This window comes from Phoxinus phoxinus (assembly GCF_949152265.1).
Source record: "Phoxinus phoxinus genome assembly, chromosome: 3".
NCBI classification, from domain to species: Eukaryota; Metazoa; Chordata; class Actinopteri; order Cypriniformes; family Leuciscidae; genus Phoxinus; species Phoxinus phoxinus.
The window spans coordinates 4,920,671-4,944,169 of NC_136878.1; the positions used below are offsets into that span (position 1 = coordinate 4,920,671).

At 37.3% G+C, this 23,499-nt stretch overlaps 1 protein-coding gene across 2 annotated transcripts in view; it reads right to left on the reverse strand.

Moving 5' to 3' along the window:
- LOC306996112 (uncharacterized protein) overlaps positions 1-23,499 on the reverse strand; it is a 111,900-nt gene that overhangs the window by 52,033 nt on the left and 36,368 nt on the right. Inside the window, exon 3 of one of the 2 annotated variants that reach the window (XM_079608252.1) lies at positions 8,065-8,139. In XM_079608252.1, the coding sequence (XP_079464378.1) occupies positions 8,065-8,139 (75 nt within the window). The remainder of the gene's footprint in view (positions 1-8,064; positions 8,140-23,499) is intronic. The other variant, XM_079608251.1, reaches the window with a different exon arrangement.

Here is a 23,499-nt window from a genome sequence, read left to right on the forward strand (position 1 = left end):
TTATGTGTTTACTGTGTTTGGCTGAAAGGAGAAAGTCATATACACCTAGGATGGCTTTGAGGGCGAGTAAATTATGGGATCATTTTATTTTTTGGGTGAACTATCCCTTTAATACATCCTGAATGAAACTATTCATTTATTTAAAAAAAAAAATTGTTACATCAAACTTTTAAACATTAGTATTTGTAATGCTCATTTGATGAATTACTAATCACTAAATGCACAGTAAAAAATACCTGTTTTTTTGCAAATGATAATTAGCGCAACTAATCAAACAGAGCTGGCTTTAGGGAATTTTGTGCATTGTACAATAGTATTCAATAAAATATTCATTTACATAGAAAGGAAGTGTGTTTGCCAAGAAAATAATGACAACGACTTAATTTAAATACTCACAGTGCCATTCCAGCGCAGTTATAGTGCCTATAGTTGGGATTACAGGTGGTTAGTAAAAAATAACTACCTGTTATTTACTGTTAAATACAGTAAAGTGGCCAAACTGTTAAATGTTTGTAAAAGATTTAACCCCTGCCATTCAAATACAACAAGAAACGAAACTTGCAATAGTCTTTTCTTTCTTAATGTGATGTATTTCTGAGTGAAACGGCTTCTCATACAAGAGCTTGATTTTGTCCATCAGGACTTGATTGGATGGATGTGGTTTGCTATTGGTGGATCTCGTGTAAGTGACAGGTTGCCCCGCCCTTACGCCAGTAAACACATTATCAGAGACGAGAAGAGATGGTGACTTTAAAGGCCTTCAGAGGATGTGGATATACCTGCGAGAATGCGCTTCCCTTGCAGATAACCCATATTTCTGAATGCATTTGGAATTGACCAGCCACAAGTCAATCCGTAAACAGTATCATTCAGTGTCCGTTTAAATGACTATACGCTTTTTGGGAGCTACTCTAGATAAATGACACATTTCCGATTCAGCACGTGAAGCGCTGCGGATGAGGGTGAAGAAGAATGTCGTGTCTGGCCACAAGCGAAGCTCGGCTGAAATGAGGCAGTCTGTCACACTCTCCCCCAGCTAATACAAATCTCCGTCCCTGAGGCTTTGGACACTGAGAGGCAGGAGCAGGTCCTGTTCTCCGCTCCGTCCCCTCTGGAATCTGATTAGGCTGCTGTGTATGGCCTCCAGGGGCCCGGGGCGCTCATATTGACTCCTAAACGGAAGAGTCTGTCACTCCACCCCCGTGTCACTCAACAATTTCATTTATTGGAGTAATGAAGCAGGCCGTCATACATTTGAAGCTGTTTATTAATATGCTGTGAGAGAACCAGAAATGAAGTGTGCGCATGTCTGTGAGGAGGAGGAGTTGAAGGCATCTCAAGTGGAGAACTGGGCATGTGTGGAGCTTCACCAAATCACAGACAATGAAAGAAAATTAGAGATTTTCACACTATAGGGTTCGTCATGGTTCCCATAATTCAGCAGTCATAGCAATACTAGTAACATTTAATAATTTTCAATATCAGTTTCAATGCAATTTTGATACAACGGCAAAAGCTACCCTGCGAATAAATGTAATCCATAAAAAATGTTATAAAAAAATATATATATTTATGTTGATTTAAAAATGTGTATAAAGACAATGTACAAATTCAACAAATACAAATTAATTATGTAAATATGATCATGTAAAACATGTATATAAATGATCATGTAAAATAATATTTAAGTATTTTAAATGTATATATTTAAATTTAAGTGAAATACCAAAATATGGTTAAATACGTTTTACAGGTAATTGTTCAAGTAAACTATTCAATATTATATATATATATATATATATATATATATATATATATATTACGAAAACTAAATTAATGTTTAGTAAAATAATGTTAAATAATTGTTAACTTTATATAATATTAAAATGTAGCCTAACTGAAAATACTAAAATATTGTACTTGAACAATTACTTGTCACAAACTTATTTACAAGCAAAATATTAAATATTATCATATTATTAATACTACAGTAATAAAATAAAATCTGATTAGCAATAGAACAAGTAATATTCTCAATATATTTATTAACAACATAATAAACAACAGCAGATCTGTATAGGTCTCATGCACAGATCCAATATTTTAACACATATCTAAGAAATGTTTGTCCTGTCTAAGAAATGTCTGTAAAAATAGAGCTTTTTTCACCATTTACTAGAAATGAATGAACTATAAATGCATTTCACAGAGCATGCATGCATGTAAGCCTTCAGAATCTGATTCAATACAACATTACTGCATTCATAATCATTACATCTGAAGCTATAGCAGACTAATAATCTAACAAACTGAGACACTCAAACCTGTGCACGCTTCATTTCTAATACGTTCCCTTACTTGGGTGACTTCATACCCGTATGCAACCTTTTCACAGACCTCCCAAAAACCTAAAACGTGACTAGCATCAGGAGACCCAAAAAGCACAATGTGTAAAGCCTAAAACATCTTCCTTTATCTTCTTCTTCAGTTCTTGGAGGATACAACATGAAAAGACATTATTATGATTTAATTTCCCACTGGTACAGGAAGCTCCTCTTTTCCCCTCACACTCACAAAACCAGCCCGGCTCTTGTCCACTTCTCTCATTCTCTCTGTAATACTCTCTATTGAGTCTCACACACCATCAGCTTTACTGAAGCCAGCGCAGGATAAGGTACAGGGACGCTTCTCGAGTCAATGGATAGTCGGGCTTATGATCGCTGGAAACATGATGCAATATTGAAATATATAATACGGTTTAGCAGTCTCAAACATGCGCAAAGGTCAAAAGTCACATGTTTTTTAATCATCATATGTAGCTTAAAATGCCATAAGATGACTAAGAACCCCCCAAAAAAAGGTTTAAAGGGGTGGTATAATGCCCTTTTCACAAGATGTAAAATAAATCTCTGATGTTCCCAGAGTGTGTATGTGAAGTTTTAGCCCAAGATACCGCAGAAATATTTTATAGCATGTTAAAATTTTCAATTTTTGAGGGTGAGCAAAAATGCCTCGTCCCTTTAAATGCAAATGAGCTGCTGCTCCCGGCACAGGGGGCGGAGCTTCAAGAGCTCGTGTCCTTTTACTTTACACACACACACGCACTGAAAATTTCAAAAACTTTTAGCCTTTTATGTTCAAACCGGAGTCAGACAATGATGGAGAGACTCAAGAAGTGACAACGTGACAAAATTCCTGAATGGTTAGTTGATGAATTTATGCAGCCTATGTGTAGTTATGCAAGTAATCTTCAAGTCATTGATTATTCTGTCTTGATAATCTATAAATTTTGTTCTGGGGGTGGGGTTTATGTCAATTTTAGGGTTGATGATGTCACTAACCCAGGAGGAATGTCGTGTAGTCTCTACCAGCCGTTTGTTGTAGCAATTAAAAAATTTAAAAGCAATTTCTTTGCTAATAACAAATATCTCCCTTTGCTTTGAAATTTGAGAGTCGTAACTTTGCAGATGTTGTTTATGCTCAAACAGCAACACTACACACTAACTAAAGTTAGAACATTTAAATCATAATCAACCACCCCTTTAATATATAAAACTTTACGAGGATTCATGACATTGCACTTTAATAAAAGACAGTTGGGTCCTTACTAAAACCTTTCACAGCTTAAAGGAATAGTTTGACCCCCTCCCCAATACATAGTTTGCGAGTAAAAACATGAGTATCAAATATGATACATCACACTTCAGAGGGACATCTATTTGTTCATCTCAATCCTCATTGTATTCATTGCATTATATGTTTTTGCCCCGAACATTACAAACTAAAAAGCTTTGGTCATAAAATTGCATATATTTTGGGCCTCTGAATAAAATTTAGCTGTTTTTTTCCCCTCTTCAAATATGAGCTAAGCTTTTTATTCCATGTTTTAAATTTCTTTCTTTTTTATAATTTCACATGCAGGCTTTACGGGGTTACGCTCCTGAATCCCACTCGTACAGCCGCTTGCTCAAGTCTTGTGTCGTGGTAAGCCGAGGCGGCCCGTCCTGACAGGAAACCCCAATACTCACACACAACATTAATATTTAGATCACCCTCTGGGAAGACACAAGCAGAAAATATCCAGCCTGTAATCTCTCTAAAATTATCCCTTCCATCTCCAGCTTTCTTCCTTCATACCTGCGCCTCTCAGTCGCTGGCTCTTTCATTTCCCCCACAGATGGAGTCGCACTCAGACTCGGACGCGTTCCCTGTTTTGTCTCTCTCTTTCTTCCTTGGATCTCAGCAGGGACCTGGCAGCTCTCTACCTCTCGGTCTCACTCTCGGCTCATCTGTTTCTGTGCGTTTGAGCTAACAGACAATGCTCGGCTGCCATCGCTCAACATATACTGAACAATTCCCTTTCTGTTAACTGACGGATTCCAGTTCAGGCATCCTCAGAAGTCCAACATATGTGCACCTGGTGCTGTCAGTCTATAATGATGCATGAACTGGACATGAACAGACATTGAGAAACAAAAAAAAGTAAAATGAGATCTCCCTAATATTTGCAGTTAACTAACTCAGTAGTAAAACTGCTTATGTACACACAAACATGAACTAAAATATCCATAAAAACAAATACTGTATATGTATTTAATATTATATATATATATTTTTTTAAGAATTAAGTTATTATAATAGTTGACAAACTATGCATTGTTGTATGATTAGTTGCATTTTATTATTTGCATTTAGCATCATAGTGACCCTAACAAATATTTATTTGTTTAGAATTATTATAATTACACATTTAATAATTAACCAGCTGAGAACCACCAAACGTTGAGATTAAATCGAGAGTAAAAATCAAGACATTTCCTTGTGGTAATGTGCCTGTACGATTTTATATAAATAACACGGTAAAATCACACATCAGAGAGATTTCTCAGATTTGCCAAGATACCAAGATCAAACTCTCAATACGAAAATATTTCTCATCAAATCCATACATAACTAAATAATCAGAGCTATACAATTTTATAGCTCTATACTCTTATACTGTATCTCAAAACATCTGAGACAATGTTTCAATGCTTCAATCAAACACAATTCAATAAGCCCAGACATAAGCTTGGCAAAGTGTAACTGCATGCTTTTATCTTTGAGGTCAACATGAAAGCTAAACTGATCCACTTTATTTTCTAAACACGTGATCCAGATATTTTTGTGCTAGATCATCTTCTACAACTATGGTAATTAACGACCACATTTTACAATTAAATCAATTCCCAAAGGATAAAGTCAAGATCAGCCCTACATTTGTTCAACTGCACCAAGAAAAAGAGCACATAAGAAGACACATGGTTTGCAAACTGAGGTTCACATTGATTTAAATGCTCTTGTGAGAGTGACTCCGCCCCCTTCTTTATTTATGCAAACCACACATACGCCTTTATATATGATGTGTGCGTGCGAGAGTTTGTGACTCTCCAGGTCTCCTCTGGGAGTGTTATTCACACCTTCGTTCTGGGCAGGAGTCGATGAAAATGTGTGGTGACGTGGGCCGTTGCTATTGATTTTGGTAGACCCTTGTGCAGTGGGGGAGGTTACATAAGCCCAGGCAATTATACCTTGGGCTCATGGGGAGAAGAAACATCCTGGATGTCCACCTGGATCTTCCTCAGCGCGCTGAACACTGATTCATACGCCACGACAGAAAGCACCCAGCTGATCAGCTCTGCCTGCTAGTCCTGACCAATTCGGTTCGGTTGTGAAATCATAGATGTTACATTTTTCAGGTTTTGAACGTCTGATCCACATTGCAGCATATCCTGGCCAAAACCCACTCACTTTAAGACAGGAGCAGACTGTCTGGCTGATATGTAAATGGTATTGTACGTGATGTTTACCTGCAGGTAAATCTGAAATCAGATGCGACCATAAAAGAACAGCCGCATATAAAGAGCACTTGGCTTGTTTACTTGCTACTGTCTCAAACAAAAACTGTTAAATATCTTTCAAAGATGTGATGGCATCAACCTCACAAACTTTGCCAAATGCAGAGCTTTCTTTCTTGGAAGGCCTCACAGAAGCAGACTGGGAACTCGTAAACATGATATTGTTGTTTCCAAGTGAACTGAGACAGGTAGACTGCCAGCATCGTGTAAAGCACAGCTCTCAACTGGTGCTTTTAGTATTTATATTGCTTCTACCAAATGAAATATGAAATTGTGTCAAATTACCAGACTTTGATTATACACGCAACCTTTTCTTAATCTGTATATTTGTCTTTTAATCTAAACATCCTTCAGACAAAATATATACATTTATATTATAATTACTAATATAAATATAATATACACTATCGTTCAAAAGTTTGTGATAGGTAAGATTTTGTTAATTTAATTTAATGTTGAAAAATATGAATTTCTTTTAAAACACAAAGAAATAAACAAATTATTCAGCATTAAATGGATAAAAAGTAACAATCAAAAGTAAAGAGATTTATAATGTCAAAAGACCTTTATTTCAAATAAATGATGTTATTTTGATCTTTCTATTCATCCCAAACCATGTGTTTTAAATGGTCATTTAAATGGTAACACAGTCTCCAGATCTCAGTCCAGTAGAGCAGATTTGGGATGTGGAGGAATGGAGAGATTCACATCATGGATGTTCAGATCCGACAAATCTGCAGCAACTGTGTGATGCGATCATGACAATATGGATCAAAATCTCTGAGGAATGTTTCCAGAACCTTGTTGAATCTGAGCCACGGAGAATTAAAGGGGTGATGAACTGAGAAATCAAACTTTCCTTGAGCTTTCGACATATAAGAGGTCATCATACTATAAGAATATCCTGTAAGTTTCAGAACTTAAAACGTCCTTGTTAGTCCAATAAAAGCTTTTATTGACACCAGGCCCAGCGAACGACAGGTTTTTCAAAGTTGGGATCTATGACGTCAAAGGTCATCAAACCCCGCCTCCGCAGAAGAAGATCGACGCCTACTTCAACACCGCCTGTTTAGCCCCGCCCACCGATTCACTCATTACATGAAACTCATTATAATATGCAAAACTGTTATCCAATCATAGCAGTGGACGGTTACTTCCCAGTCTTCAATGCGGCACGCCCATAAAACCCGAGCGTTTCAGGAGCTAGGATCAAATACAGGGTAGAAAAAAGCCTATTACTTATTCATTTTGATGTTTATAAATGTAAAAACCAGGCGAATGTCATAAGTTGACCTCAGACAACCATATAAAAAAAAAAAAAAAAGCCAGTTCATGACCCCTTTAAGACCGTTTTGAAGGCAAAAGTGGGTAAAGTGGCCAGAGAGTATATATGCCCAGAACCAGCTTGGGTTTTTGAGAACAAATTTGCCTAATTATGCATCTTATGCATCAGTCTGTGATCGGTCTCGTTGGAGTTAGAGGCTGAGACTTGGTTTTTAGAGCAAAAAAAAGAAATAAATTATTTACTGTATTATTCACTGGGAAATTAAAAACTAATAGTTTGGCTCATCTTTAAAGGGTAACTAAACCCTAAAACAACTTTTTTTAGTTAACGATCTGTAAGACTGGGGCTTTATTAATGCTGTTCATTGATTCAAGTAATTTTTTTGACATTTGGGTATAAAGTGTTTTAATTCTACAATATATGGTGTAAAAACGCCTGAGTGCTGCCCTCTTCAGGTTGAACGGTGGCTACTGCAGTTGAATTTTCCTATTGGCAGCTGTGGTACCCTGTGATGTAAGAGGGTACCAGCTAACCACGCCCTTGCACAGAGAGACACGTCTCAGGTGCACGCCCCCCTCCGCTGGGCTCTGCCCACTTTTCCAGCATTTTTCCAGCATGGGTGGAGTCAGGCTCTGACCAGGGGTTTAGTTACCCTTTAACAGTCAATAGACTCTTTAGCAAGGACATGTGACCATTTCCCACAAACTCACCTAAAATGCATTACACTCCATTTAAAAACCATTCCATAGTGAACATTCCCCGTTGATATGAGTGTGTTTGTGCAAATCCTCAGAAAACATGTTTTCCTTTTAAGGGAACCATGTTACTTACGTAACCCGAGACGATTTCTGCACATAAACACAGTAAATAGGGGTGTCTTACCTGTATATGATACAGGCGCAGTCTCTGCAGGTGCCGCAGTTCTCAATGTCCTGTCCCGTTCGGTACGAGTGTCTTCTGAAACACACACAAAAAAACAATAACCAGGGTTTTTTTAAACTGTGAGCATGCCACGATGGAAGCAGGCCCACTGAAGAGAGTTACTGGTGACAGACAGCATGGACTGTTTATAGCTCAAGCCTGTTAAAGTGTAGAGTATGTTTGAATCAAACGCCGCTGCGGCTCCGACGGACGCGGCGTCCTTGATGAATGACTCTTCTGAGTGTCTGACAGTTATGTAAGAGTGACTCACAGCTAACTGGACTATACTATCATCCTGCTTAATTAAAACACTGTCCTTTGTGTGTGTTTTTATATTGTGAATGTGAGACTTGTGAAGGCATATTTGGAGAACAGTAAGTTTGTAATATGGTTCACGCAGGTATTACAGACCTCTTCAAGAAGTCAACCTACAAATGGATTAGTTATAGTTGTCTCTGCACATTAAGCTGGGAGAAAGTATATTAGCATTGAAAGAATTACCCACTTTCATTTTACAGTATATTACAGCGATGCACATGATTTTCACACAGGCGCAAGGTTCTGATGAATTAAAGCGAGTCATCTCTGTGTGTAAGGTGACAGGAACACTATATGCATGCATACGGTGTTACATACGGCGCCCGAGTCTCACGTGGGATAACAATGCTAGCCTGATTTAGCAGCTCGGCACAATGGGGACTAATTACACATCACAGATTTCCGGAATCTTCCTCCTCTCCTCTCGGCTTCTGGAATTAAAGAGCTGATGGTAATCCTGACGCACTTGAGCAGCGCTTAAATAATCCACAGATGGGAATCAATCATAGAGAGGGTTTATCTTTTTGTTTTTGTTTTTTTACCAAACATGCTATATATTTAGAAATGCCTACACTTTACACAAAACAACTATAATCTACCAAAAATATATAATCTGAAAACAATTTAGGTGTCTATCTATCTATCTATCTATCTATCTATCTATCTATCTATCTATCTATCTATCTATCTATCTATCTATCTATCTATCTATCTATCAAATGTGGGCAGATTTAACATCAAAGTAAAATGTTTTTTTATGTTTTTAAAGGTCATCGCTCTTGCTCTCTTCTCACATGCAAACACACACACACACACACTCTCTCTCTCTCTCTCTCTCTCTCTCTCTCTAACACACACACACACACACACACTCTCTCTCGCACACTCTCTCACTCACTCACTCACGCGCACACACACACACACACACACACACACAATCAAGCCAACGGTCTCATTAAAAGCCGTTTAAAGTCTCACCTTAATTCGTTCACAGGGGACAGCCTAGTCATTTGTCATTACCACAACAAAGCACCTGCATGCGTGTGTGCACGTGCGTGCGTGTGTGTGTGTGTGTGTGTATGTGTTGTCGTAGTTAAAGTAATCAAAATAAAAGAGGAATGTGGTGAAATAATAAATAGCCCTGACAATTAATTCCTCAAAAGCTGTGACCCTTTCAATGGAAAATAACAAACAAAAGATGAATCATAATATGAATGAATCATGAATAAGTTGAGCTATTGCTCATTAAAGGCTAGTACAGTGACCGGGAGGGGACATGTTTGGTTAACATTGCAGCAATTTTAAATTCTTTGTTCAGGCAATATAGTTGGGACAACAATTGATGCTCTGTTGTGATGTTTTTGTGTAATTCACTCAAAATGTCCAAAAACTAGAAAGTTGATTTGTACAGAGTGGCATCTTAATATGGTAACTTTTGCACAGGCACGACTGACAATTTTGCGAAATCATTCACTTTTCGCAAAGTTTCTCTGCTCAGAAACACAACAAATGCTCGATTTAGAAATATGGTGACACCCGCCAAATGACAAATGAGCAGGGGATTGATTAATGACATACTTCACAAGAACATCTGAAAATCACCCCAAGTATTCTTAGATCCGGCCTCTGCAATGACCTTTCAGTGTTAATTACTCTGAGAGAGACGCTACAGGGATTTGTGAGTAAGGTTGAATGAATTATCCGTCTTTTCCTGGTTAACTGGATACAGCTGTGGAGCAGATTTTCACACATAGAGTTACCACATCTTCACATACAGTAGCTGTTTTACGTACTGGTGGTCAGTTGATTCAAAAAGTTCAAATTCAAAAGAGCTTAGACATAGTCAAGCACCCATTTAATGACTATACGAAATAACCACGCACAGAGTGAAGTGACTTGCTTTAAGAGGGACTTTAGACACAAACTAAAAACCAACAAGAGAATAAAATTAAGTGAGAACCCATTTACACATCATAATCACATAATGCAGCGCTCCACTCCACATGCTAAAGATTCCTGAACGCATCTTTATAAAGAAGACTAATCATCTTTGATGGTGCAATTGTAATGACTCGAAATTATGCCATTATCCTCTTTCTGTTGTTATCTGCCATGTTGCTTTCATTATGGAGAAGTTAGGCTCGCACACATTTAGTAGAAGAATGCATTTTCATATTTTTTTGTCTTTCCAGTGGTTAAAAATTATTGATTTACCCATTCAAGGATCTTTTCTGCGAACAGTGATTTTGGTTCGCATCTATGAAATCATGAAATATGCATAACCTCAATGCATAATGATTTATTTTTAATGAATTTATTTCTATGAAAAGCTAAATAATTGTTCTGTTCACACTTACAATTCAGAACATTTGTCTTTACAAGCACAAACATGTTGTGTTACTTTTTTCATGCATGTTAATTTGAGTCATTTCTAAACACGCAAGCGCTTCAAGCATTTTCAACTAAGAACAAAACTAAAATGAAGCAATTAAGTCTTTGTTTGAAATGCAACAGTGAATCTCTCTTGGGCAATCTTGCAGAGTAAAACAAGCTCTCCAGAGTTTTCAGGCACGCTTTGAAGCTGACAGTTTATAAATAGGGGGCATCTACGAAGAAAGATGCCGATCCAAGCAGTTTATAAGCGCAGGATCAAGGCAATCTTTGTAAGTATGCGTTGTGTTACCCATCTCATGTATACGCAAATCAGATCATTATTGTTTGCGAGCTTAAAAGAAATTAAGCTGCTAAAAACAGAAGCTCATGGATTACATCACAGCAAAAGTTTATGGACAACCCGGGAGGCAGCGCAGTTTAGAAATGGACACGTCTGAGAGTTTTGGCAAACGTATTTTTCTCTGCTCAACTGAGCCCCGGAGGAGACATGCTGTCAGGTTTGACAAACATGCAGTCTACAAGCTGACTGTTGAGTGTGATGGACAGCAATGTAATGCCACCAATGTAGTGCATCAAAACTCAGAAAACCTGCTGCTACACTTACTTTAGCTAAATTACATATACATCTGCCTCAGGGACACTGGGAACGGCATTATAAATCATATTCTATACTGTTCCAGACTCTTTCTACAACAATGTATACTCAGTACTGCATGCTATTTTTACAATATACAACAGCATGCAATTTGGCATAAAATGGACATTTAGAGATGGATGCATTGCATTGTATATAGGACCAAAGCAAATAACCTGTAGTGTGTCATTCTGTTAACCTATGCATACAGAAATTGATATATTAGAGTTATAATGCCTTTTTTCAAATTCTTGGTTTTGTTTTTGGCGTCTAAGGTTTTCACGAATTAAAAAAAAAAACATTTCCCCATACTCTCCATTGTGCGGCTCCTCTCTTCCCAGTCTGTCAGTAACGCTCTGTTTAGTTCCTGTCTCTATGAAGCCCCTCCTCCTGAAAAGCTTAATGTAATCTGATTGGTCAGCTGGACCAGTGTGTTGTGATTGGTCAAGAGCTTCGAGCATGTTCGGGAAATGTCACGTTAAGGCTGTAAATGATTAATCGTGATTAATCGAATCCAAAATAAAAGTTTGTGTTTACATAATATATGTGTGTGTATTGTGTGTAATTATTATATATATATATATATATATACACACACATGCATGTATATATTTGAGAAATATTAGCATTTATATACTGCATATATATTTTTATATGATTTATATTTTATATAAATATAACTATTTTATATATAAATAACACATTTTTCTTAAATATATACATGCATGTGTGTGTATTTATATATACAAAATAATTATACACAATACACATATGTAAACACAAACTTTTATTTTGGATTCGATTAATCGCAATTAATCGTTTACAGCCCTATGTCACGTCCCTCACCATAACCGCCAGTTACAACACACCACTAACTAACTCAACCAGGCCCCGCCCCTTTATTTAAATGAGGAATATTGTGACGTGTTCGTTCCCAGAAGAAAACCCAGGACTACAATGGAGGCGTTTCAGGGAGTTCAGAAACAGTGACACTGAAATAGAGAATAAGTCCCGCGGGAGTGACTGTCACTTGCCTGAACAAAACTTGCTGTTATAGTCTTGTAGGTGGTTGCCAGGGTGTTGTAATGAAATTGCTAAGGTGTTCGGAGTGGCTTCCAGCCAGTTACAACGTGGTTGCTATAACTGGCCCAAGTCAAAAGAGCCCATCTTCAAGCTTCCATGACATTCTCACTTCTTTATAAGGCCCGGGACCCACAATCATGTAAGGGATTTGTTTCCACCCATTTATCATGTGCCAGGCATAAATCGCTTAGAAAAGTAATAGCACCTGTCCTCAACAAGATGCATGAATATAGTTACAGCTAAAGGATGTTGAAAGTCATGATGCACAGTAGAGACTGCAAACCTTTTAGCTGTGACTACATTCAAAACACTGCACGGCCTCAAGAGCCTTTTTGCTTTTCTAAACCAAACAGGCTCATTGGTAATGCATGCCTCGGCAAAAAGGTATCTATACACACAATCCACTGCAGTTTCCAGCTGAAATTAACACTAGTGGCCGTAAAACGCCAACAACATTACTTTGCACACACATTATGATTATGGGGCAGATTGTAGATTAATAAAGACTTATTTTCGTCCTTTTTCCCTGCACAATAATATGTCATAATGGCCTCAAAACACTTGTATCATAGTGAGTGATTACTAAAGAAATATATTTTGACATCTGCATCACATAACCAACTCCATACATCTGACGTCATAGCGTGACGAAAGACGGCCTCTGCAGAATATCAACGCCTATTCTACATCATTTCCTCTTTAACCCCGTCCACCAAACACAGGATTACTTGAGCAACAAAACGATTTAGACACCTCGGCTCTGAGGAATACAAGACGTTTTGCATTGTCGTCCTTGTGATTCTAATATTAAGACAGCATGGATGAACTTTAATTTTAAAGAAATTCCAGTCAGATCGAGTTTTGCATGATATGCAGATTTGTTTTTTAAACAAGACACTCATTGGCGCGGGCTTTTCAGAGAGACTGCAAATAAAAGATGATGCAGTGTCAACTAAATTTACTCAGACAGTAATACTTGTTATAAAATTAAACTTTCAATTCCGCTTACTAATTCCTGTGTGCACATTTGAATGTATTTTTTCAAGCTTATAGTGCACGAATAATGAATAGAGTTCTCTTTCGCGTCTTCTTGCGCTTGAACAGACAAATGCACACGAAATAATATACAAATATTCCCATAAACAGTCGGCTGAGAAGATAACGCATGTATATCAGTATCTTGGATCCGTGCATTAGGTCGTAAAAAACCTGCTGCCGTCTGTGTTTTTAATGTTAATCAAAGTCAAGTCAAGTCACCTTTATTTCTATTAGGGCTGCAGCTATCGTTTCTTTTTGTAATCGATTAATCTAGCACTTATCGATCGATTAATCAGATTTTTTTAACCAAAACAAATAATGCATAACGAAAATGATGTGGCTGTAAAATGACCAAGCATTTGGTGGTGCGCTTGAACAACGGTCCGTGTGAAACAATCACATCCCTGCGCGTGCCGTATAGCGCGCGTCATAGGAATTTAACGAGGCTTCGAGGCAGAGCCTCGAGGAATTTTTGTAATCGAGTTAATCGAGTAACTCGATGAATCGTTTCAGCCCTAATTTCTATGGTGCTTTATACAATACAGATTGTTTCAAAGCAGCTTTGCAGTGATAAAAGGAAAATGATGCATTTCGGCTGTTGTTCAGCTGCAGTTAGTTCAGTGTTGATTCAGTTCGGTTGTAAAGATCATCAATTATTAAATTAGTTAATTTCATGTATAAAGCAGTTCAACAAAAAAAAAGGCCAGCCTTTTTATGAAAACATAGGTTAAAGGTTCCTTATGTAAATTATCTTTAGGCTGCTAATTTTTGTTCATGGTTTTCAGCTGCAACAGAATGTTTTGCAAAAAAGGCACAGAATAAATATTGATACAAAAAATTAAAAATCCAAATCCGATACCCAAACCAATCAGCATCAGAGACCAGATCTGTCTGTTGTGTAAAAATACTACTGTGATGTAAAAGTAAACCGTGTGCACTGACTATAAGCTGCTCTTGGTACAGAAACCAACTGGCCACATGTTTACAGTCAGCAGCCCATGTGACAACCATGCTAATGTAGCATCCTAATCTTATCCTTACTGACTTTGGCCAATCCCTCTTTCCATCCCTCGCTCGCTTTTTCAGCCTGGTTTGTAAGAGTGAAATGAATGAGGAGCACTCTGAAATAAACAGATGAGGTTGAGTATCAGTCTATCACCTCACATCAACAATCAGTGAATCATCAACCTCTGCATCTTTATTCAGTCAGCCGAGTAACAGTCATCCGGTTTACTTTCTGGCTAATGTCAACGTGACATATACAGTGTGAATGACTTTAACATCAATCTGCTAAAAAAGCTAAACCATGTTGTGTTTTGGATGCTGTGCAAGAAATTGAATCTACACAGTAAAAAAAGAGTCGCAGCCTTAAATTAAGTGCAATCAACTTGGATGTTTAAGTCATTTCAACTTAAATTACTTTAAATTGGCTTATAAACATTTTTGAATATTGTTTAACTTATCGGTCACTGTAAAAAAATTCTAACCTCCCCAACTTTACATTTTCTAGTGACTGGTCACATCTAAATTTTTCAATTGGCCCACGTGAAATTCTGCAAATTGATAAAAATTTAATTTGCAGAATTTCACTTGGGCCAATTGAACAAAAATGTATGTGACCAGTCACTAGAAAATTGTTGGGGAGGAGTTGGGGAGGTTAGAATTTTAAATTTATTTACTTATTTTGATGAGATAAAGCAATGTAAAAACATATGTTGTCATAACTTATTGGTCATATAATTTTTTTACAGAGTGGATTCAACTTTTAAAAGGAATATTCCAGGTTAAATTCCATTCAAGCTCTCAACAACAACTGTGACATGCTGCAATTCCACAGAACTTTGACTCGTCCTTCAGTGTGTATAAGCAAACAGAAAGTGTGCATTGTAAGTGCACAATTTCCAATGCATTTTAATTGTTTAGTCTGTGGCAATCGACAAGATAAATGCATTGGAAGCAAAAAAACAAAACATAATCAAACCAAAAACAAAACTGCATTCTCTCACCTCAAGGACACAAATATTTGAGGGCGCAATAATGCATCGTCTCTTTGGAAGCCAAGAGACTCTCTAGCTAGTGTATCACAGTTAATGCTGTAAAGATTTGTAGTTATTCGCCATTTATCAGGTGTGTTTTATTGAAAGCGGTGTACAGCACACTAATTGCAGGGACCGTCCCCTTGGAACTAAGCGCATTGCTGTAGGGCACAATGGTTATTGACCGCAGACCATAATCTCTGTGTAATCAAGTGTGCTTTACTCCACGTTTTGGCGACCAAAAGCAGCGTAATGAAATCCTTTGGCGATGTGCTACAGAACAACTTACCAAACAAAATGGAAATGGATGGAACTTTCTTGGTGGCAGTTGTTGAGGAAGAAACGAGCACTAAACGGATGCCTATGGGGCATGTGTGATTAATTACGGTGTCTTTACCGCCTCAGCGGGAGCATCAGTGTGTGTTTGTTTGCCCCCTAAACCACACTAACTGTTGGGTAAACATATGTCTCTGGAGTGATTTTGCTTGGACATTTAACCTTGCTTTATACATTTCAGAAAGCGCTGCAAGGTGCCGTTGACTGCTGTAAACTAATGATGGATTGTTTTCGGTTTGATTAATTAATTTTTTTATGCATTCTCACATTGCAATGCTCACAATATGTCCACTTTCTGTTATCACATTACATTTATTAAAAATAAAAACTGGTCAATAAATGCATGTTTAAAGTCATGTTCACACAGTCAGGTGACAATCAAATATGCACATTACATCACACATAAAATGTCCCTACTACCTCACGGATATTAGATATTGGAAATTAGCCAATCAGAAACATTATGTGCCTGTCAATCAAAAGATCCAGGGTCATGGCCTATGTCTTTTAGCCGATCAATACAATCAGAAACATGCTTTGCCGTCAAAACCCGGAAGACTAATTTGCCACTAGTTCCCTCAAGATTTTCCTATGGGGTTTTGTAATGGGGTTTTTCAATTTATGAGTAAAATATGGCCTGTGGTAAACTTGACTTGGCAAAACTTAAGCAGGGGTAAATTATTCTTCTGGGTTTTGACATCATCCCTGTGCCGCTCTACACATTTTGATTGAGTTTTTGAAGAAAAATTGCTACTTACAGCACTTTTAAATACAGCTCAAACATCGTAAGTGAATAAATCTTTGGTTAGGCAAATTTAATTTGTACTGACATTCACAGAAGCCTGTCTGAGTGTGTTTTGGCTAGTTTTGTGTATTTGTCTTTCTGATTTAGCTATACTTTTGTGGACAGAATATCTGAAAGAATGCCAAAATGAGAATTGCTCAATCTGTAAAGACCAGTACAAAACAATGAGGGATGACCTATTAAAAAGGTAAATGCTTCAAAGAAAGATGAAAACGGCTGCATTACCATGCCATTTTATCACATATGCATCCCCAGTATCACTATATGCAGCATCTGAAGCAATCCTTTTTAGATGTATCTGTATCTGTACTGCTCTCCGTCACCCTGTCTGACTTATTTCTGACTTAAAGGAGTCACTATCCAGATAAATAACCTCAGTGTTGTAAAGTGGATATGGGGGTGCAGGGTAATTGACTTCATACTCCTTGGCTCCTCTTATGTAAACCTGCAGTTACACCACATGACAGCCACAAGATAAACACCATTTAGGAAGTGCAAACAGGGCCTGGTGGCAATGAATCAAGCCTGAATCTATTCATCCGAACTATGGATCAATAGAGCAAACCATTTCACCAAACAGATTAAAGGGTTCTGCTGTTATCACAGACGGTAGAAGCTCAGCGGAGAAATGCAGTTTATATAATATCAATTTACAGCCAGACTGTGGCTACTAGATGAATGTCGATATTTGATTTTTGTGTTTGTTTGGATATCTTGCTATTTGATGCATTTCTCAATAGGAATGTATTTGCTTGGAAATGTCTTAAGAGGGATTATTTTTTACAATCAGAAAACGGATCATTTCAATTAAAAGACCATTACAACCAATTAGATTTAAAATGTTTAATGCACAAACAAATAACTGAAAAAAAAACCTAGTTAAAAAATAATCAAGGAAGTCTTCCACATTGTTTTTCACAAAATAAACTAAATGAAGAGTGATATTTAATCATTGATTGTGCAATTTTACATAACCAATAAATACATTACAAATGATTTATTATGAATAATGTATGTACATTAATATTTTATATGAACATTATATATATATGTATATACATACAAACATATAGTATATACAGTGTATGTATATATACAATGCACACACATATATGTATTTTTTGTATGTATATATATATATACTGTATATGCATGTAGATATATATTGTTTTACTCATAATAAATAATTATATTGACAAACACACACACACACACACATATAACTTCTGAAGGAAATGAACATGACAGCATTTATATCGCAACATCCTCAGTCCTCAAATGCTGGTTTGTCATTTGGTGGAACTGTAAGCTGGTTGAGCAGCCATTGAAATGAATATCCGTGCAAGCACAGCGTTTTAAAGGAGGGAGAAAGAGAGAGAGTTTCCTAATATGCAGGTGTTAACTTTGAAATGTTAACTCTGAGCCTGTGTCCTGCTGAGATCTAGACTACAGCACACTGAGTCATGTTTAGCGGGTGGGAGGGAGAGTGTCAAACGGAGGGCTGTTTATCGCTCTCAAACAAAACACACTCACAGAACTCAAGATTTTCAAGGAGAAAACAAACAAAAATGCAGTGCAAGAGTACATAATGATTTTTTTTTTTTAAAAATCACTGGCTACTGCAGGAACAGTCAAGTCTGATCGACCGTAGTCAAATGTAATGGGAATCAAAAGTCTGAGACCACATGCTACAATTTTGCATTCAAATTCAACTTTTCATTTGCAAAATATTTAAGCAGCATAACAATTTAAAGGGTAACACTTTACAATAAGGTCCCATTAGTTAATGAGACCTTATAGTTGCATTAACTAACAATGAGCAATACATTTGTTATACTATTAATTCATCTTTGTTAACGTTAGTTAATAAAAAATACATCTCTTCATGTTAGCTTATTGTATTAATGTATTAGTAAATGTTATAATTAACATTAGTTGACCACATTAGATATATATTAGCATTTATTCATCTTAATGTTAACAAATGGAACCTTAAAGTATTATCAATTTCAATTAAAAGAACTGAAAAATGTACATTAATAATTGACATGATTAACCCCTGATGACATGTTCTCCAACATGACTGCCTTCAATAAAACATTTGACCGTCTATACAAAAATGAGTTAAAGCTTAAGTTTGTCATTTTAGAGCATCATTTCAAACATTTCATCTTAATTTCACATTATAATTTTAGTATATTTTTTTCTAATACTTTCTGCTCAGGTATGAACAAAAGAGCATCCCAGATTCTCATGTGGTCTCAGACACGTTCTTCTTCAATGCATTTCAACAATGTTTCTGAAAAAATCAAAACATCGCACGCGTACAGAACGCTGACCACATTTCCAGATGGGCGAATTGTGTTACCCAAACAAAATTATCCATTAAACCTCACATTTGTGCTCGATTACATCTGACAGCATCGGCGTCTGATTATCCAATCTGTTCTGTTGGCCGCTCCAGAACTCTGATGCCGGAGTAAGCCAGGAGCTTAGAGGTATCAGGAGCCTAGCTGATCCACGGCCTTGTTTGTGTTCTCTGACGTGGCTCGAATGAGCCGCACGCCTGGCTCGGATAACAGCCTCCTCACCCACCACCATCTGTGTTGATGTAAAATAACCCTGGATCGACTGATCCCGGATCAGTTTCCTCCACTCGATTCCGTTAGGACTGAGGTTGAGGAAACTGATCCTGGGCGAGGCCTTATGGTCCAAAAATGCAAAAGCCCCAAAGGTGTGGGAGGTAAAAACAAGAAAGGAACACTCTGTAGCACACAACAACATTTAATGACGGTGCTGAACACTCACTCAATTCAAATTTCTGTCATGATGACCACTCTCGGAGTGTTTGGGATGATAATGGATATGACAATGTTGTTTGGTCCTGGCGGAATAGATCTGATACGCTGCTGCCGCAGAACAAGTACAGAGACTTGCTACAGCCAATACACACACTACTATACACTCTGCTTTTAGTAAGAAAGACATGCTGGAGCTGTACAATAAAGCATACATGAATTACCCGTAGTAGTCTATACAGGTGGAGCTGGGGAAGGAGAGGGTTTCTGAATGCGCTGCAACTGCTAAAGCAAATGTTGACCAAGTATTTAAGGTTTTTGATTGGCTACTGATACAGCAGGAACCAATTAGCTTGCCATATAGATAAAGATGTGATTGCAAGCAGAATCTATCAGCTTGAACCATCTAGAGTTTCATAACAGAAATTGGCAAAATCGTAAGATATTGTAGGAAACAAAATGAATGGTTTATTCAGCCCGGTCTCACCCCAAAACGTCATATACTGACGGGTCTTGATCATACGTCAACATACGACGAAAAGGGTACCCCTATAACGTCAATATGAGACGCAGACATAAGCGCACCAGCAGCGCCTCCTAGCGGTACCCTAACGCATACCTAAACCCAACCATACCCGAGTCGTCACATATGGACGTTAAAGGGTACCCTTTTCGTCGTATGTTGCCGTATGGTCAAGACCCGTCAGTATGTGACGTTTTGGGGTGAGACTGTGTTCGTTTATTGGACAGAAATATGAGTTCATGACTCCTAATTTAAAAGGACTAATATAAAATACATGGAAAACTTGCTAAACCTGACATTAAACTAGAAATACTATTCATGGAAAAGGAGGGCTGCGTTATACACAGTGGTGAGTGTGAAAATGTGCAGTAATATCAACAATAATAGTTCAAGCTGTGTTTGATCACGCATTACAAATGACTAAAAAACACAGTTTGCTTTTCATTCTACCTTTTCTAAGACTCCTGATAGGCATTATCAATGTTATTACAAAAATAGGAGTCACAAACAAAGCAAGCGAGCAATACTACACAGCAATTAGGAGCTAATTTTGCACATTACATTTGAGCATTCTCAAAGGAACAAGAAAGTGGTAATTCTCAGGCCTTCATCAGCTACAACAAACATCTCTGTGTGCATTATAGGCCGCATGAAGCAAACTGCCTCAAATGATCCACACTTAAAATCATTACTTTCTAAGGCTTTTTCCACTACGTTAAAATGTTGGATTTACATTCTTTTGAAATTCAGTGGAGGACTCACGTTGAGTCAGGTTTCACGCTTTTAATTTCTGAAAGGGGGTTAGCATTGCTTTTAACCTGGGTTTATGAAGCCTTGCTCCACCATAAATACTCATGTGCTTTGTACAGTCACAGAATCTAATATGAGGTGCACATCAACAGTAAACAGTTATTTTGTTCAGATGGACAAGCAGTTTAAATAAGTCAACATGAAATAAAAATTGATCATTTTTACATTTGCTACTTAACTATCATTTACTCACCCTCATTTAAAATATTTCTTTCCTCCATGGAGCATAAAATATGTTCATGTTTTTGTTTTCCATATAACATGCTGGTGAATTTGTCTGTCAAGCTCTAAAGAGGAAAAAAGTAGTCCATATGACTTATATATTCTGTCTTCTGAAGTCATATACCGGTAAAAAGCTTTTTGCATTGAAGATGTGATTTACTGAAAATCGTCACCTCCATCATTTAAATCTTTTAAACATTTCCGCATATTCAACCTTGACAATGCAACCGGTGCATCACTTCTTGTGCCAAACAAAGACAGAAAGTCAGGTAAGTAAATGTAAACTAAACATTGAATTGTTGTTTGTACTAAAGTGCTACAGGATTTCTATTGGTCTCCAAGTGAGTCTGTTTGCACAAGTTTTGCACATGTTGGTATATTTAAATGTGACAGCATGTTGATATCTGCCTCTGTTTGTATTGCATGGTCGTTCAAGAAAAAAAAAACTGAGATTCCCTCCGCTGTCCACAGAGCTGTGTTATCTCCTGAGCACTGTCCCACTTCTGCATGCTGTAAATACCCTCGCAAATACAAGAACATGGCCTAATGTAGGCCATAGTGTCTTCTGGAAGCCTTCACTTAAGCCAGTCATGTCTGAACCGGGGCAGAGTCGGCTGAGTGACTTTAGCTCTACTGTTCTAGTTGTGAGTTCTGATATTCACCGTCATACATTTACTGACCTGAAGTCGATAAGACGTATAAGTTCATTTTCTTTCCAAGCTTTATGTTACCCAGAGGAGTTACTTCACTAGCGTACCAAACTAATTGAAAAGAAGAAAACCTGTTGCTGTTCTGTAATATACCTGGATGGAAAAACAACCCACAGCAACAGAGTAAAAGTAGCCCAATTCCGTGGGCTCTATGGTTCAAGGGTTGAAAACAAAAAACTGATTTTTTTTTAACAGGAACATAAATACAACTGCAAAATCCTGTTTCATTGTTCTGAACAGAAACTCTCATTTGAAATTACCATTACCGGTTAATACCGTTATTGTATCGTTTTGTTTAATATTTTAATTTGCCAGTCTACCAATCCTGAATTTAGATAGTGTAAATGTGATGTTGGCGCATTGTGAGTGAAATGCCCTAAGCTTTTTCCGTGGATATGTCACCAACCGTTAAAATTACATTTAAGTGAAAATGAATGGCAGGTAATAAATGCTGTACTTATTCATAGAACCACTTCTTTATTTGCCCTCGCACTGCAAACAAGCAGAAACGGACTCCAAAATGTGTGCAGCACTTAATTCCCGATTGAGGCGGGTGGAGCTATTGTGTGAGGTCGACAGTTTGAGGATCCACTTACGAGCTTTATTCAAGCTCTTGTATAAATATAGGCAAAATATATATAATAAAAGAAAAGACTTTATTAACCGGTATTTTTTCGAATCAAACCATTTTACAGAAGGAACACATGAACAGAAACTTTACCTACTGATTTTGCTAGTGATTTAAAAAAAAAAAGCCCTGGTGCTTGAAACCTTCGGTCTTCAGCTGATAAAGTTTAAATCCAGTCTGGCTAGTGCTCTTTGCATAATGTTTACTCATTAGATCAGTAGACGGAGAGTAGACGGTCTTTTGTGTCTGTTTGAACACACTCGACAACATGAGCGTTTACACTACTAAGCAATCCGGTCGAATGCGTTTTCGACAACCTCTGGAAGAGGTCGAATGTGGACAAGCTCAAAATGTTGTAGACCCGTTTACTCCTGTATTAGCGTCGTCCACTTGTGATCCGATCGACCAAAACGCATCTTAATACCAGCTGTAAACAGAGCCGATGAGAATCAATGTCCTTTGTTGCTTGTGTAACAAAATACTAATCAACCAATCAGTCTTCTGATTGTATTGTAGGGTTAGGATTATGATTGTTTGATAATAATGTTGTTCAGCGAATGTTGATTCGGGAATATGACTGTAAAATAGCAAACAACCCATATACTGTAGCCTGGGTGACTTCCTCCATCAAGACATTTAGAAACATAAAAATAATTCCAATCCAACTAATCTGTGGTGACCGTCAGTAGCTTCTGCAGTAGCCTGCAATCCGACTTTACAACTACAGCAGCAAATGGCAATGCTTTGAAATAAAATGCATTTTAGATCATTCTTGAAGAATGGGAAAATTACATGTTTCTGCATCATGACATGTCATTTCACTTCAGTTAGTTCTGGGAACAAAAAAACAAAACAAAAGAAATGTTACAAAAAAAAAACACTATGCATGTTATTTTTCTACATACGATAGCTTATAAAACAGCAGCTTATATAAGATATAAATAAACAACAAAGATCAAGCCAGTAAGTGCCAAAAAGAACACAGAGCCACTATCTGAGATCTGAGTGCACGGTTGGTCCATCATTAGTATGCCACAGACATGAATTTTTAAAGGATTTCA